Source organism: Eupeodes corollae, chromosome 1 (assembly GCF_945859685.1).
Source record: "Eupeodes corollae chromosome 1, idEupCoro1.1, whole genome shotgun sequence".
NCBI classification, from domain to species: Eukaryota; Metazoa; Arthropoda; class Insecta; order Diptera; family Syrphidae; genus Eupeodes; species Eupeodes corollae.
The window spans coordinates 52,671,677-52,685,733 of NC_079147.1; the positions used below are offsets into that span (position 1 = coordinate 52,671,677).

The 14,057-nt window shown below is 33.3% G+C and overlaps 2 protein-coding genes across 2 annotated transcripts; one reads left to right on the plus strand and one right to left on the minus strand.

The window, feature by feature from the left end:
* The first annotated feature begins 4,626 nt into the window (after positions 1–4,626).
* On the plus strand, positions 4,627–5,496 carry LOC129939357 (transcription initiation factor IIA subunit 2). Its single transcript, XM_056047342.1, has 2 exons — positions 4,627–4,864; positions 4,959–5,496. The coding sequence occupies exons 1-2, from the start codon at positions 4,793–4,795 to the stop codon at positions 5,208–5,210; spliced, it is 324 nt and encodes a 107-aa protein (XP_055903317.1). The 5' UTR covers positions 4,627–4,792; the 3' UTR covers positions 5,211–5,496.
* A 5,558-nt stretch (positions 5,497–11,054) lies between these two features.
* Positions 11,055–12,189, minus strand: LOC129939301 (splicing factor U2af 38 kDa subunit-like). Its single transcript, XM_056047274.1, has 4 exons — positions 12,001–12,189; positions 11,778–11,932; positions 11,357–11,711; positions 11,055–11,298 (listed from the first exon to the last, which is right to left on the minus strand). The coding sequence occupies exons 1-4, from the start codon at positions 12,042–12,044 to the stop codon at positions 11,154–11,156; spliced, it is 699 nt and encodes a 232-aa protein (XP_055903249.1). The 5' UTR covers positions 12,045–12,189; the 3' UTR covers positions 11,055–11,153.
* Between the last annotated feature and the right edge of the window lie 1,868 nt (positions 12,190–14,057).

The window sequence follows — 14,057 nt, forward strand, 5'->3', positions numbered from 1 at the left end:
ATTTGTAAATGTCTTGATATATCAGACTTTTTGGGAAAAAGTGAGATGATGCCGTATCTGATTCAAGCTTTTAAGAATTCTTAAAAAAAACTTATAATAGCAAAGTACAGTATGAATAATAAATGATTATATCTTCCACCACATCTATGACCATCACCTTCTTATAAATCTTACCTTGTACATATAAAAAGAGCTTATTTCAGCATTCACGTTAAGACTCATTACCTACGATTTCCTTTGTTAAACGCCACACAAAAATTACTCACGCCAGCAAAGTTAAGTTGATGTTGACCTGCTTTAAGTCCAACAATATACTTACCAAACACTTGTGAGATATTAAAAGTTCGAGTCTGGTAACGAAAAAATACAATGGACTTCATCTTTTCATATCGCTTCACTGGTTTTTTTAATCTTTTTCCTTTTTGTCAATTTCTCTCATTGAATCATCTTATTAAGAATAGGTTGGTACTTGGTACCTTAAGAAAGTACCAGATTCATATTTTACCAAAATAAAAACCTGTGATGATTGGTTTTATCGAAAATAAAAAGGTTCTGTTGTGCCGTGCTGATTAATGTGGCACGATTTTTATTATGAGAGAAGCAATAAGAATAAGCTATTTCGGGCAATCAATCCGTGCAGTGAATATTCATGAATTATTGTATTAAGGAGAAATTAAATATAGGTGACAGATAACTGTCCTGACTTTGGAGATGTCAAAAATATCGATTTGATTTGTTTTTATTTGACTGATGAGATCTTCTATTATGTCTGGTAGTTGTTTTGTAGGAAGATAGGAGTTTCTTTGAATGTTGATCTGATTTTTAAACAAAAAGAAAGTGAAAACGTTGCAAAGTCAATGGTTAACGAGTCAGTCATTTCCCTTCGTTCTACCAGCATATCTTTTTAAATGATCTTAAATAGATTCTCCTACCAAATGATAATTAAAGATGAGAACATAAAAGTAAATGCTGTCAATTTTTAGATAAGACGTGCGAATAATCATTATAAAAGCACAATGATTTTATCCACGTGAACATTTGGAAGGTCGCAAGATTTACAATTTGTTAATTTTAATTATCACTTTCGATGAAGTACTATGCATAAATATGTGAAAAAATTGACAGTTATAATTGATGCATACATTTTGACAGACAATAATTACTTTAAATTTGTCTACTAAGAATGAAAAATTTAACGACAATAAAATCTAAGGTTGATCGAAAGAATAATTATCAATTAGAGTATTTATATTCTTATACATTTTTAGTTAATTTTTAAAATATTTGCCAAAATGTCAGTGGGATTGAATATGAACAGATTGGTTGCGTTCAATCGCGTGTTGGAGAGGCTATCCTGGATAGGTGTATTTTGAGATACCATATTGAACGAGTTGGATACCTAGATTGAGATAAATGTCAAAAAATAAGAACAACTTTTAGCTGTTCACAAAAATCAGACACATATTTAGATTTAGAGGTTCAAAACTATTGTAAAACAAAATTTTCAAAGCGAAATTTCTCTGATTCTTACCAAAAAAGATAAAAATGTTCTTGTTCCTTAAAATTTAGTTCATACTTGGAATCAGGTGTTCTGTCAAATACAAATACATTTGGATTCCTTTTTTGACATCACAGCTGTTTTGGATCAGCTGTTAATTTACATGTAGAACACTTACAAAAAGGTACCCAGATACCCTCAGTTTGAGATAGAACGCAGCAATTGTATTTTTGAACCCGTTAAATGTGATCTGGCCATGGAAATTAAATGTTTACTACAAATTAATTATAAGCTTAAGAAAAAACTTAGGTAAAAATCAAAAATGTCTTTTTAAAATGTATAATACATACTATCATTTGAAGAAACGACAACAACATATTTTGGTCGGCTTGTTGATAAGGGGAAAATACTAGCGCCACTAGCACACATGTCAATGTACTAAATGTCATGTTCCTTGAGAATACTATAGATTTTTTTTTACAAAGGCTACGTTCAATCACGTATTGGATAGGTTATCCTAGAATAGGTTAATTTTTAAATACCTTATTGATCGAGGGAAAAAATAAAAATAACTTTCAGCTGTTTACAATAAAGCAGACAAACATTTACTTTTCGAGGTCCAACATTTATAAAAAAAACTAAGTTTTTAATTTAAATAATTTACAGAATTTATTCCAAAAAAATTTAAGTTAGCTTTTAAGTAGTATTCGCATGAGCGCGACCAACGAACGATGAATGAATTACAAAATCTGAGTTTATATAGGTTTAAAGACATATTTCCACACAAATTCTTAACAAAGCGATAGCAATATAGTTTCTATTTGATCATATCGTATATTAATAAATTTAAGAAAATAAATTTATTCGTCGCGAAAAAATTGTAGTTGATACGAACTGTCAAACTTTATTCGCGCTTCCATCATCCACACTCGCAACGAATAATATAATCGCGCGTACTTAACCTAAAAAAAACATTCTTATTGTGGTGAATGGTGTTCATTCGCGACGAATTAAAAACTCTCATGTGATAAAAATGTCAAAATCGACGAATATTCGTTGGTCGTGCGCATGTGAAAAGTGCTTTAGCCTCCTTCAAATTTATCCATATGTTGAATCAGCTGTTCTGTCAGATACCTACATATACCAGAAATTCTTGGATACATTTGGATTCTTGTTTTTTACATCTCAGCTGTTTTCGATCATACACATAACATACCAACAAAAATTCATCCGGATACCGCATCTGTTTGAGATTGAACGCAGCCAATGTTATAGGCGACTATTATTACGAGTTAATAATTATTTGTGCACCTTTTAATCTTACCGCATCGAATAAAACTTTAGGGTTACATTGATGAGCTGCAGTCAATTTTGCCGCTTATCGTTACTTACTTTCTTAAAGTGGCTCTACAGTCCGGGGTGGACCTGGGCCTCAATCAGCGTTGATGCCCATTCGCTCTACATGGCCCAGCCGTCTAAGCCGTTGCGCTTTAATTCCGCTAACCAGGTCAGTGTCGCTGTACAGCCCGTACAGTTCTTCGTTATATGGTCTCCTCCATTCTCCATCTATGCGTACGGCACCAAAATTCACCCGAAAAATTTTTCTCTCGAAGCATCCTAAGCCGTTCTCATCTTTTTTTGAAAGGGTCCAGGATTCAGCGCCATAAGTGAGAACCGGGATGATGAGTGCCTTATGGATGGTGATTTTAGATGCTCGAGAGATGATTTCTAAGTCCAAAGAAGCAGCAATTTACAAGAGAGAAGAGATGGATCTTTGAAAGATTGTGCCTCTAGTGTTGACGGTTGAGTTCTGCACAATTCTTTCCAGGACGATATTGAAGAAGTCGCATGCCAGTGCATCGCCTTGTCTTAAGCCGTTTTTGACATTAAATGCATCGGTGAGATCTTTTCCGATCTTGATAGAGCAGCGTGCATTTTCCATCCCTGCTTATCTTTAATTACCCTAAATTACAACTCTATCTATGAAAAGCTCATATAAAAAAATATCTTACAGAAAATTGTCAAAATAAAGATGCTTTACTTTACATCAAAAACATCAACGTTATCAGATATCCTCCTGGACATGGACATACTGATCATTACACAAAACCCCGTTAAAAATGAGTTCAGCTCACATATGTTTTTTCTCTTGAAGGATTGGCGGAATAAATTATAATTAGTTTTTAAACGCCATCTGTTGTTTCTTTGCTTCAAATAGTTTTTTTTTACTGTCGTAGAAGCTAAGGACATCTATTGTTAGTTTTACAGGATAAGCAAAATTAAAAAATCAATTCCATAAGGAGACAGATATATGTAGAAACCCAAAAGTGGAAAAGTGGGCGAGAATATGCTAGTGGTAACAATTTATCACTTCCTATAAAATACTATAACTTTTTTACACTTCATTGATGCCTCACTCCTTCACAAAAGTTTAATATAAATAAATCAAACAACCTAACAGAAGCTAAAAAAACAATTTTAAGTTTTTAATTTTTCAAAAATTTGATTTATATTTGAATCAAATCGAAATGGTGTCATACAATAACAATTTTATTTACTTTTAATTCAAATTTCGGATAAACTTAAAACTCGAAACTATTTTAAAAGTAGTTAAAGCAGTTTAACTAGTTTAAAAAAAAACTCGATAACATTGGCATTACTTTCTTTTTAATGTCCATACGTTTAATTTAATGTAAGCAGATTTTGAATTCTTTTAAATTTAAAAAAGGACATTATGTGGCCTGTCTACCTTTACGTCTTAAATAAGTTATTTCTATATTTATTTTGTAAATTATTTCAATAAGTAAATAAAAAACTGGAAACATAGTTTGTCCAGGGAAACATTTATATTATTAGAAGAAGGAACTTTATCCGAGAACATAGGTCTTTTTTAACATTAAACTTACATCTATTGCGTCCTAAATTTGTCTCCTTTTATTCATTTACAAACAACTTGGGAGTAAATAAATTAATTTTATTTTCAATCAAAGACAGAATTCCAAAAATAATCGATGTGAAGTAGCCCTTAGGGGAAATTATCATTGGGGCATTAATTATTATTTAATGAGAATTCTATCTCTTTCTCACACAGATGAGCAACCACAACCAACTTCGCATCAAGTCAATTTTTCTTTATAATCTTTGACAACTACTTTAGTTTTTGCGTTTTGCTTGCGATCATTCTTAGGACTTGGACATTTTTTCACACACTTTGTAAACAGAATTAAACTTTGTTTAATCTTACACGAAAACCTTATATATTTCACTTGATTATATCAAAAACTTGAAGTCAATATGTCCTATCAACTCTACAGAAACACCACTCTTGGAAATACCCTCCAAGAGAGCCTCGACGAACTTATTCAGGTATGACACAAAACTAAAAAGAGTTTCTCATCGACTTGTTGCTTTTTTTTCAATTTAATATTCCTTAATTAATTCTTTTTTTTCTTACCCGCAGTTTGGACAAATTACACCCGCATTAGCATTTAAGGTTCTGCTGCAATTCGACAAATGCATCAACACTGCACTTAACACCCGGGTAAAGGCTCGTGTCACATTTAAGGCGAACAAATTGAATACTTATCGATTCTGTGACAACGTCTGGACACTAATGCTGAACGACGTTGAATTTAGAGAAGTCCATGAGTTTGCCAAAGTCGATAAGGTTAAAATAGTTGCATGCGATGGAAAGAGTGAAATTGGTAACTAAATTATTTGGAATATTCCAACACATTATCGACTTAATTTATAATAACAAGAAAAAGTTCCATCATCTGTGAACGTATATGACTATTTTTAATTTATTTTAATTTTTTGTTTCTCCCATTTCTTATTATTACTATGATATGATATTTCTTTCCTTGTGCACTACCTGGTCTATTGTATTGATAGTTTCTATAGCGTACTTTTAGTACAGATCTATAATAATTTAAGGTTTAAGCGATGTAATATTAAAGTTTGTATGACTTTTTTTATTAATAAATTGTTGTACCATATTTTGTTTGTTGTTAACTTTGTTTGTATGTATGTTTTGGTTTGGGAGAAAGGATTAATTCTTTGTTCACCATTACTTGTTTATTATGGAGTATTCTGTAAACCTCTTTACCTTAATATCCTTTCAATGAAACTATCTTTAATACTGCGCCATCACATGAACTGAAAGAAGGCATTCCATGTTGGGAAAAGCACTTTTTTCTTTCCGGTCAACTTTAAAGTGACTGCATACGAAAGACTTTTACTATTTCGACAAATTTAATCCTTGGGCGTTTTTTCAATCGAACTAAATTATGCAAGATGAAAGTGAAAAAAGGGCTCAAAACTTTGAAAAATGAAAATTGGGAGAACTTTCATATAAAATTCTGAGAAAGAGCTTAAAACTGTTTGTAACCGATGAGATTAGAGAATCTGTGAGTGTTGTTTTTATGCAGTCAAGTAAATCGTTGGTCAATTGTTCACACCGGAAGATTTTGGAAAAGAAAATAGGAATTCCAGATTACTACACCCAACCTCTTTTTCTATTTTAAAGTTCGCGTGGATAGAGACAAATAGTACAGAGCCATGTCCTATGCGTATCTCCTTTTTCCTGGCAAACTCCTCCGGTTGCTCAGAATGACAATTAAGAAATCTCTCTGCCATGTCAAAGCTGATAAAAACGTCCCCGAATTGTTAATTGTTGAGGCAACGCGATGCATTATGATGGAACCCATTACACATCGTAAATCGCATAAAACATCCATACTGATTCAGTTTATCATAAGTTCCTTTAACATGGATGACATGGATTATGTCTATGCAGAAATAAACTAACTGCGGCTGGTTCATTTGCAAGCATTGAATTGGAAGGGGCAAGAATGGGATTGGGGGTTAACAAAGACAAAACCAAATGTATACTATCAACGAGGCAGGAATCTCAAAATCGTTGACTCGTGCAAATCTTTACGGTGGATAGATAGAACTTCGAAGTAGTCAATGACTTTATCTGAGAAACCATTTAACGGCCCTCTTGATAGAACCAATGAGACGTTTTATAAGACCTTCATTATCCCAGTCCTGCTGTATGGAGCTATAGCGTAGGCTATAAATGAGAAGGTACTTTTGGGAGAAAGATTGTTCGAGTGATTCTGGGTCCTGTCTGTATCAAAGGGGCATAGAGAAGAATATTATCATATTAGGCACACCCCGAGCTATACGGTTCAAGAAGATAAAAATACAACGGATGAGCTGCCTGGGTTAAGTAGAGCGTACGAAAAAGAACACACACCAGCGCGACGACGCACAGTGCGGTATTTTAGTCGAAAACCTGGACAAAAATATTTGGGCACATTTTTTTTATATCAAATAGGTACCAAATGACTAAAAAGTTATTTGGAAGGATACATTTTCAGTTTTTAGGTACAGTAAAACCCTCTTAAATGCCCATCCCGATTAGCCCAAAGAAAACAAATTATTAAAAATAAAAAAAAAACAGGTTTAAAACTGCGCTATAATTATTTTTAAAGCTAATATTTTATTCTTTGTTTTGCATTTTGATTTAAGTTGCTTAACTTAATAGTTTTTGAGAAATTAAGTTTTAAAGTTGAAATTTAGAAAAAAAATGTTCGGTTTTTAATTTATATATTTTTTTTTTAAATGTGTTTATCAGGGACATTTTTTTATTAATATTCAGTGATCTGATATATTTTTAATCAAATATAAAAAACCTCATTCCGATAAATGTCATAGTTTATAAGAAATAATTATAAAAAAAATTAAGCATACATTTTCCGAAAAAATCTCTTTATTCCTTTTTTATAATTGAAATTTTCTTAATCCGGGTGTTCAACTTTCATTCCAAAATTGTATGTCCCAGTATACAGGTAACCAATTCTAAAATACCTGTGACCCTCTTAGTCCAAAATACGAAGAATTCGAGATGTGGATTAGTTGTATATTTTATGAGTACAGGTCAATTATTGAATAAACATATTAATCCTTTTTTGTTTTCCCTTCCGCAACTTTTGTTTTATAGCAAGAAATAAAAAATTACCAGGATTAATTTAATTGTATAGTTTTTATTTTATTATTTATTCTTCATCTTTCTTACATCATTAACATGTTCTTCATTGGTATTTGCAATCAAAAATTCGAGATCCTCCTTTGAAAACGATTGTTTTTTGTCTTGGTTGCCCTTTAATTACTGAGATAAGGGTCTGACGTCAATAAAAGCCGATTAAGCACATCCTCGTTGCATGCAGTCCTGGAGAATTTTTGTGAAAAGTTTTCCATGTATTGGCAGAAATGCTTATTTCTAACTTCAGCAGCTTCTTCGGACAACTGGCCGATTGGCAACAATCGGTAGGTTCAGGCAACATAAGGGACTTCATTTGCAGTCAACTCCATTCTTTGAACGTACATTTTGCCGAAATCAACTAGTTAGTTTTTCAAGTGCCATGAATTTCAATTTCAGAATTTTACTTCGCAAACCTCTACTTTAAGTTCATAGTACAAAAAGTACCAAACAAATTATTGTTTACAAAACACTATTCAAGCAAGCTACAAGTCCATCACGATTTGTATTTTGTTTTGTAGAGAAATATTAGTTACTTCTTTTCAAAATGACAAGGGATCCTTTTACAGAATGTATTAAATGAAGTTGTGCAGAAAATAAGTAAATCATAGAGTAATAAAAGTTCGGCTTTCAATTGAATAAAAAAACATGATCAACTGTCATTTTGATAGAAGTAAACTTGACTTAATGGTAGGGAGACTTTTCTTGACTAACTTTCCAGGCAACTTTCCATTAAAGTTGGCTTAATTGGAAGGTAATTTTTTGACAGCTGGCCAATCAGAAAAAGTCCTTTGTGTCGTCTGAACCTGCCCGTAGGCTGCCATGGATACAAGTTTATGTAATATTTAGCAGTATCCATCGTATTTTTGAAGATCTATCTCATAACCAGAGGATATCACCTCTAATATAATTTTGAATTTTTGTATCAATGATAAATCCACCCTAGTAATGGAAGCTGCTTCTTCTTGGCCTTTAAAAAATCGAGGTGTTGCCATACCCAGCCATCTTTTTGAATTTGTCTCCTGGCTGCTTGCATTTTTTTCCGGTCACTTTTTTTTGTTACGCGATTCTTATGCACTTCCGCTTTAAGTTTGTACGACAGATGCAGTAGAAATTTAAAAAACCTAATCCTGGCGTGTAATATTGATAGCCCAAATCTGAAAGTATCTGGATTCTCCGGTTCTGTAGAATCCATGTCGTTGAAACTTTTTGAAGTTTTTCCACATATGTAATAACGTAATGAAGATGCAGTATTCGTAGATGCGTTACACACTTTGCCATCGACCATTGTTGGAAGCAGTACATGGTTGACACTTATATTGTTGATTACTTTTGTTGTTTGAAGATTTTGGGCCTGGTTTTCAACGTATTCGATTTCTTCATTGGTTATGTCCTTTCTTTCTTTTACAAAACGAATTAGTATTGGTCTGCACCATCTCGTCGATGAAGAGTGAATGTTTGCCATAAGATTTGACTCCCATACTTGAGACGAAGAGGTACAAGGGAACTCAAAAATATATTTTCATCACTATTAAAGTCATCTTCGAATATCTGCTTATACTGGCTTTGAGTAGACCCATCGCATCTCCACTTGTATATGAAATGAACTCTAAATCTGTTTCACTATATTATTTATATAAACGTGATGTTGTGTGATCCACTAAATCGTGGAGCTTCACTTTGGCAACTGTTTCACTTACGCTTTTTGGTGGGTAACAATCCTGTTTAGCTTTATACACGTAGGTATAGCACAGATATATATGTACCCTTGTTGGCATGATGAATCACTTCGTATTGACTAGCAGTTAAATTAGCTTCGATGAATATCCTCAAAGCGTTTTCAGGAGTGTGTTTCTCAGTTTTCAGGGTTTCACTGCCAATCGCAGCTGCTTTCCGGAACTTCATATTCCTGGTTGGAGTTTGAGTCGCAACCTCCATCACTTTTGCGACATCAATATTTCCCGTTGACTCATCTGTGCTGCGTATGTCAGTTCATCGAAGTCTCTATGTATTTAAACGTTTTGTTCGGTCACTTGATTCCCCGAACTCTTTGCTTTGGGGAGCTTTAGACTTTCCGGGAAGTATGCCAATAGGTAGTGTTACTTCTTCGGTAAGTTATCCAGGAAACGCTTTTCTCTGCAGTTGCAGAATTGCCATCTCCGTTTATAGTTTGCTTTGAACGCCTTGATAATTTTTGTAAATTCATCTATTTTCTCATGTGATATCCATACATTTTGTATCCAAATCTTTAAATTTCCTGGTCAGAGACAAATTGGAATTAAAGTCATCTGGAATAATATAAAAAATGTTTAGTTATGGTCGCTTGAAACGAGTTTTTTTCAAATGCTTTGTTTTTTCTTAGGTGAAAACTTGTAAATAGTTCTGAAAAGCAGGATTATTCTACATATCCAGAAGTTAAATAATATATACACTTATGTTTGATAAAAACAACGGAAAAAGTGCAAATTTTGTAAGTAAATTCTTTAACTCATCGATATGAGGAACTTGAGTTGAATATGTAAAAATGTCTTTGCTTAAAATATTGTAAATATCTTCATATACGATATCCATATCAATTTTTTCACAAAAGACACTATTAAGATTGAAAAAAAAACACTTAGAAAATACCCTTATTTTTAAAAATCGCAAACCAACTTGTGCTCATTCAAAAAGTGCAAGTTGCAATTCATAATGTCGCGAACGGGGGTGACGAATTTATAGATCGAATTCACTAAACAGTCCATTTATGAGATAGACAGCAGGGAAGATGCTTCCTATAGAGAGATGGCTTAGACCAATGGGCCAAGGTGCGAAATTGGATGAAATAGGTTTAAAAAACGAACAAATAAGTAAGCAAACTACCTGCAACTATTTTTTATCTAGTTAAAATACTTTAAACGGCTTAAACTAAAACAGCCACGGCCAACTTTTTGACGTTTATTGCAGTTTTTCACAATTATTGTTGTGGAGCCACCTGTCAACTTGACCTCCTTTAAAATCATCCACCTAATCATATAAAATTCAACTAAGAGCCATACAAATTTAATGGTCACTTTCCGAAAACAGCCGGTCTCGATCGCTGCCGCCTCCCTAATAGGGAGCTACCCTCCATCAGCTTTAGAATCAGCCCTATCATGAATTCCATCGTACTCGGAAAATTTTACGAATCCTGAAAAATTGTATCATGAAATCCGTTTGTAGTGGAAAATCTCATACAATTTTGCATTACGAACGGATTTAATGATACAGTTTTTCGGTATTCGTAAAAATATCCGCTTACGATGGAATTCATGAAAGGACTGAATATCTACAGAGTGGAAAGCAATCAATAAAATGGAAATCCTTCGGAGCTTTGATATTTGGGTTGATCGGTCCCAACAATGAAGTTGTTGGCCGAATCCGGTTTATCTGCCTTGTTCCTTTTTGGAGTAGTAAATGTTTGGACTCTGACTGGTGTTCTGTGCAATCCAAGAATTAGCATAGTTTTATTAAAAAAAACATAATCAATTATTGTAGATGGGATAAACGTTATATATTTTTTGTGTTTTGTCAGCTTTTATTATATTTTTAAATTTGTTAAATAGTTAAAGTGCATAGAATGAAGTTTCAGTAACGTCCTTTCCGTCCGTCAGCTCGATTATTGTCTCGACTGCGAGAACGACGACGATCACGTGACCTGGAGCGACGTCTTCTTGGTGAACGTGACTTTGACCGAGATGATCGTCCACCACGACGGCGTGAATACAGATATCTGAAAAATAAAAATCAGATTTAAAAAAATATCCAAGACAAGAGCAAATGTATTATACCTTCTAAGTTCCCTTGAAATTGGTTTTAAGTGCATAAAGTTGCAGAATCCCGATCGAGTGCATTCGCCCATCTCATATTGACGACAACAGGCTTCTCGGAAGTCGGTAACTGGGGACAATTCAGAGTAAACAGGTCGTCCACCAAACCAACGATTGTTCAAATCTGTTGCTGCCTTTTCGGCATCGACTTCATTACAGAACTTGATATAAACATTGCCGACAAGGTGATCACCTAAATTGTCACAAACATTAAGCTCTTCGATCTCACCGTATTTATCTTCACATTCAACGAATACATCCTCGAAGAAATTGTCATAATGCTCTTGCATTTCCTCGTCCGATACATTAGCAACCACTTGAGGGAGAAAATTGAAACGGAAATGTATTTTATTTCGATAAATCTATGATCGGAAGTACTTACAATGACTACCATCAGCAGATTTAGCCGAGTTCTGTGGATTTACGTATAAATTCTGGAGAACTACGGTTTGAGAGAACGTTGGTTTGTTATGGATACGGGAGCATCTATCTCCATGTCGACATGCTCCTATTTTAAAGTAAAACGAGCAATTAACCCTGAAAGAAGTAAAGTTAAAATAGGATTGCAAATGATGTCCAATCAAGAATCAAATAAAAATTCTCACTTGTCCTTTTCTGTTCCAAAAATAGATGCCAAATATTCGGCCATATTTTAATACGAACGATTCAATAATGTTATGTTATTCTAATAATTCTTCTCCTAATTGTTTATTTGTTGTTTGTTTCTCTTATTTTTACAACAATAAACTTAATTTTTTACGCACAAACCACACAAATCGAGTAATCAACTATACAAGAAAAATTTAATGTGACAAGATGAGTTCAGAGCGTGAAAGCGCAGCAAAAATATAGTTACCACGATGGAAGCATTCAGTAAGCATGAGGTTAATATTTAAGGGCTTGCTAACACGTTCATAAAATTCCATACAAAAAGTTGTATTGTTAAGTTATTTTTGTTATCAAAAGTTTAAAAAAAAAGCTAAAAGAAAAAAAAATATTTTTATTTTAATAGATTTTTTCTTAACAATTCACCTTGGCTATTTTTTTCACCACGAGTGAAAAGAGTAAAGTGAAATCGACTATACGGAGTATTTTCTTGCAAAGGTCGTTTTTTAGAGATATATCATCACACAAAGAATTATTTTTTGAGAAAAAAAGTGTAATTGCGCACTTGTTTTTCTCTAAAAATGTATTTTTCTATTTTCCGATCGAAAATTCGTCTTCATGAACAGCTGATACTTTTATGTTCAAAAGTGAAACGAATCGTTCCAGTGATTTGTGTTCCAATTATACAAAATTCCAATGAAAGATTTCTGTCAGTAAAAGTATTTTCGTGGAAATTTTTTTCAATGACAGAAACTTTTAATGAAAGCTATAAACGATCTGTAAACAAAATTCCAATGAAACGTTTGTTAACTTCATAGTTCACGATATACCTTTAAGATCGTTCAATTTAACATAGTTTGACTTTTTTGATGGAGATAGTAAACGCCGCCAATAAGCCCGAGACTTGGAGGACTTAATTCTCCGCCTTATTGCTGATATACTATACGGCTATAAACTTTGAAAAAAGTCAACGTAAATTGGACCTCTAGATTAGAATATGTTGCGGACGCCTGGTGGACTGCCTCCCAGACCTAAAAGAAACAAAAATTATTATTAGGTTTGTAAATAATAAATCGATGCAAATAATAAACAAACCACGAATTATTTACTTACCTACCACCATGTTGATTGTCGGGTTGATTTGGTTTGGATTTGAATGACAGACGACAGAGACTACTGGTTATAAAGACTTCGTACTTTTTTATGTTTACATGGGGTCGAGTTGAAATAGACCATTTCGACTAAATGTCAATTCTAAAGCTAGATAGAGATTGGAAAGGAAAGAGATGAATTATAAGGACACAGTACCATAATGCACGTTTGCATCAGCCGTTTTTATTGTTTTTATTTGTTCATTACGTACTTTTTGTAATAATCAGGGGTCCAGTGGTTCGTGTTGTTTTATGTACAAAACAAAGTTAAACGTCCAATTTTTAGTTGAATTGATCTGAATGTAATGAGACCATTAACCTTACACCATCTATCGGTTGAAGGTTACAACCAGAAATTTCCTTTTTAGCTTTAGTACAAATGAAAGTCGTCAGAATGAGTTCGAATTCGAAGTTGATTTTAGCTCACCAATACAAAGAAAGGTAGGTGATAATTAAGATTGAGAGATGTGGATCGGGTGATGTTTTTTTCAGTTAGACGGATCGTACGATGAGATGTTCGATTTTTGTTCCGGAAGGGAGATTGATTCTGGATTTTGCGCCGTCGAGGTCGGTATTTTGTTAAAGACGAGACAAAACCTTTTCGAGTCGTGGGAGTTTTTTTTTTGAAATCGACCAAGAAAAGAGTTCGGTGGTGAAAAGCTGCCAAAGATTTTGTGAAACAAAAATTTAAAAAAAACGCTAACTTTAAGAAAAAGTTATTAACTTAAAAAAAGAAAAAAAAGAGATACAAAACGATTCAAAAGTGATGTAAAGAACCGTTTATTCTTGAAAAAAAGCAAACGGGTGAATAAGTGTTGCCATAGTTTTTTTTGAAATTTTTGTAATTAAATTAAACAAATATTGATTTAAACTAAATTAAACCAATCAAACGTGATGTGATGAAC